This window comes from Carassius auratus, unplaced genomic scaffold, assembly GCF_003368295.1.
Source record: "Carassius auratus strain Wakin unplaced genomic scaffold, ASM336829v1 scaf_tig00216060, whole genome shotgun sequence".
Classification (NCBI taxonomy): domain Eukaryota; kingdom Metazoa; phylum Chordata; class Actinopteri; order Cypriniformes; family Cyprinidae; genus Carassius; species Carassius auratus.
The window spans coordinates 324,671-328,700 of record NW_020528388.1 but is presented as its reverse complement, the minus strand read 5'-3'; the positions used below and the strand labels follow the sequence as shown (position 1 = coordinate 328,700).

The window sequence follows — 4,030 nt, the reverse complement described above, 5'->3', positions numbered from 1 at the left end:
ATATGAGAGTTAAACCATAAACCGGCTGCACTTTATTTTACAGTACGTGTACTTACTGTGTACTTACAGTGTATTTATCTAAGAAAGTTCTGGTAATACAAGGTAACTACATGGCGTAGGGTTAGGTTTAGGGGTAGGTTCAGGGTTAGTACCTAGTTATTACATAGTTATTGTAATTACTATAATAAGTACATAGTATGTACATGAGGAACAGGACTGTAAATTAAAGTGCTACCTTCAAATTGTCCAGTATGAATGATATTATTAATTCTAATGATTCCTGAAACTGACCTTTTACATGTGTCAGACTGTCAGTCTATGTAAGAAACCACAAAAACACCAGCATAACAGACACTTTCTGAAAAGCACAAAATAACCGAACACTAAACACGAACAGGTCTTTCCCTTTACTCGAAAGTGCAACACTTAACACTTAACTTTCATTGAACACTTTATTTCATTAAGTCTACTCAAGAAAGGTTCGTGTCAAGTTTCAATTCCTTCATTATTATAAACTCCATCACTTTTAGGTCTGTTAATATTTACGCCAGTTGTGTTCTTTTCTGTCAGACTGGAAGAAGCTTTTGTTCCTCAATGTTCTGCTTCAATGATATTAATAGTCCTTATAGTGTTACTGACTTTATGACATTGTGGTCTAAAACTGTCTTGTGGCATTGTTATCTCACCTGAACTCTTGCCAGTATATGTGGTTGAGGTTTGGAGCTGATTTCTTTGAGTAACATTGCATCTCCACTCTCTGTTGTGATCTTCATTCAGGATTGTTGTCTTCAGAGAGATGATACAGTGACCTGGAGCTGATATCTGATATCTGGAGTCTGATTTTGTCAGTTTAACACCACCCTGGTTCACCCAGAACAACTCAATTCGCTCAGAACGGATCCAATCGTCACAAGTGACCCCAGCATATGAATTAAACTGACAGGAAAAAGTCACAGTCCGGCCTGCACTGACCTCAGTCTGTGAGGATGAAGAAGAGACTGAAACACAGAATCACAGACTCTTCAATCATCATGGGAGTTTAAATGCAGAAATTCCTCTTTTTAAACTGACTACATAAAATTACCATGAAGAACATGCAGAAAAACACGAGCCTCAGTTCCCTGTTGTTCATTATTCACATATTGTCTGCAGAAGTAAAGTCCACCATCTCGTTTTGTGACATTGTTGATGTTCAGAGAGCAGTCAGACCCCAGACTCAGTCTCTCATGTTTCTCTATGTCTGTCTTCTTTCTCCCTCCAGCAAACAGTTCAACTGCTGCTGAATCTCTGAATCTTTCATAGTTCCATGTAGTTGATTTACAGTCAGGAAGAGCATTATTACAGGGCAGACGGACATCTTCACCAGAACTGATGAACACAGAAGTTTCATTCACTCCCCTGGAACCTGAAACACAAAAACATTATATAACAAAAACAATGATAACAATGAGTAATCATTGTTATATACTAATAAATGAAAACATGAAGCATACCAGCGTAAAAAACAACAGAATATTCAGATCCTACAGAAAATAGATGTCTTTACCTGTGAGAAGTGAAGAGAGAAAGATCAGTCCCAGTAGACACAAGTGACACTTATCAGCCATCTTCTCTTTCTGTCAGTCTTCCTCTTCATTATATTCTCTTAACTCTTTATTTAAATATTCTCAGCTCCTCCTGTGGTTTTTAACTTCCTCTGGTCTGATCGACTGAGTGTTTATTCCTTGCACGAGCTGCATTTGACTGACAGTATGTCACTGCATTTCAGTGTTTCCGTTTTCTATCTGATCTTCACACTGTAACCATTTCTATTTGCTCTGAATCTCACCTGAACCATAAGATTCATCAATGATGCATTGACACACACACAAAAAAAAACTACAGAGCAGCTGAAGCATATAAAGATCATGTGTTTGTTGTTTTTTTTGTGTGTGCAAATTATTAAAATTATTGTGATTATGGAATCTTTATAAAGTTTAACAGTGGTGTTTATCATCTATCCAGAGTCGAGACTTTCTTACAATGCTAAGATGGTTGACAGATATTGTACACTTTCATAACTAAAATAGTGTATTAATTATAGCAGCGCTAGTGTTTTTAGAGATGAGAGCTTGGAAATGTGAGTTTGACCGCAGAAGAGCAGTGATCATCTCTGAACCCAGATTAGCCTGATGATGTGAAGTGACATTTCCTGGGTTGCTGCCTCATATTCATGATCTCAACCCTATTGTCAAAACAATAATTTTCAATTACTTGATAGTCAATATTTTGATCACATATATTATTTAAAAAAACTAAATAAAAAAGTGCAATAATGTAATCAGTATTAATAATGTGTGTTTTATAGTTATATTTAATGGGTCACACTATATGTAGTGTGAGGACCAAACCAGATCTCCAGCTTCTCTTATGAGAACCAGGCTGAAAAAATTATGTGCACCCATTTATAGGTGATAAAAAAGTCGTGTTAGGTTGATTTTTATCATTTTAGGGTGGTTGTGTTCACACACAGTCAACCCTCATTTTATATCCAAACACCATTTAAAAGTATTTCTTAATTTTATTTAAAACATTTTTATTATTATTAGTATCTTATTTTAATTTATTTTTCTGCATAATAGGTGCCCTTAAAGCTGCAATCAGTCATGAAAGGGCCCTCACACCGGGCTCACCATAGGAGAACAGCGAATGTTGGGAAATATGCTCATAAAAAGGTAAATATTTCTGCAAAATTTCCTGGTGGCACTATGATTATAACTGAATATAGGCATGTAGATGTCTTCAGCCCAGGACTCATCAAACATGTGAAGTTTGGGCCAGATCAGACATTGCATGTTAAGTTAGTTTAAAATAAGCCATTTTCTGTTGCCAGCAGGTGGCGCTATAACTATAACTGAATTTGGGCACAGGTGTTTGTTCAGGACATAACACCTATCAAACGTGTGAAGTTTGGGCATCAGTTTGTAGCAGTGAATGAAGAGGTATCATATCAATAACAAGTGCAATATGGAGTACCTCAAGGCTGAGTACTAGGGCCATTACTCTTCATGCTTTACATGTTAACCTTGGGAGATATCATAAGGAAACATGGTGTTAGCTTTCACTGTTATGCTGATGATACTTGGCTCTATATTACTTTGCGGCCCGGCGAAACAACAATTTGAGAAACTAATGGAATGCATAGTCGATATAAAAACTGGATGACGAGTAATTTCTTACTGCTAAATTCTGAAAAAAAACAGAGGTGTTAATGATAGGACCTAAAACTCTTCATGTAATAACCTAGAACGCTGTCTAAGACTTGATGGCTGCTCTGTCAATTCTTCATCATCAGTTAGGAACCTAGGTCTGCTATTTGATAGCAATCTTTCCTTAGAAAGCCACATTTCTAGCATTTGTAAAATTTTCCATCTCAAAAATATATCTAAATTACGGCCTATGCTTTCAATTTCAAATGCAGAAAAGTTAATCCATGCATTTATGACTTCAAGGTTAAATTATTGTAATTCTTTATTGGGTGGTGTTCTGCACGCTCAGTAAACAAACTACAGCTAGTCCAAAATGCAGCACAAGTGTTCTTACTAGAAGCAGGAAGTATGATCTATTTGCCTATTTGGCTCATAAACTCTGGAATAACCTACCTAACATTGTTCGGGAGGCAGACACACTCTTGCATTTTAAATTTAGATTAAAGACCCATCTCTTTAACCTGGCTTATACATAACACACTAATGTACTTCTAATATCCAAATCCGCTAAAGGATTTTTAGGCTGCATTAATAAGGTAAACTGGAACCGGCAACATCCAATGTACTTGCTACATCTTTAGAAGAATGGCATATACGCTAATATTAGTCTGTCTCTCTCTTATTACGAGGTCACCGTAGCCACCAGATCCAGTCTGTATCCAGATAAGATGCTCACTGCAGTGACCCAGATCCCGGATATGTATCCAGACCAGATGGTGGATCAGCACCCAGAAAGGACCTCTACATCCCTGAAACAAAGTGGAGACCAGGACAACTAGAGC

General features: G+C 36.9%; 1 protein-coding gene across 1 annotated transcript; it reads right to left on the bottom strand.

Annotated features, from left to right (window-relative positions):
- Positions 1–311: 311 nt before the first annotated feature.
- Positions 312–1,607, bottom strand: LOC113097010 (uncharacterized). Its single transcript, XM_026262240.1, has 4 exons — positions 1,547–1,607; positions 1,085–1,405; positions 687–998; positions 312–358 (listed from the first exon to the last, which is right to left on the bottom strand). The coding sequence occupies exons 1-4, from the start codon at positions 1,605–1,607 to the stop codon at positions 312–314; spliced, it is 741 nt and encodes a 246-aa protein (XP_026118025.1).
- Positions 1,608–4,030: the final 2,423 nt, after the last annotated feature.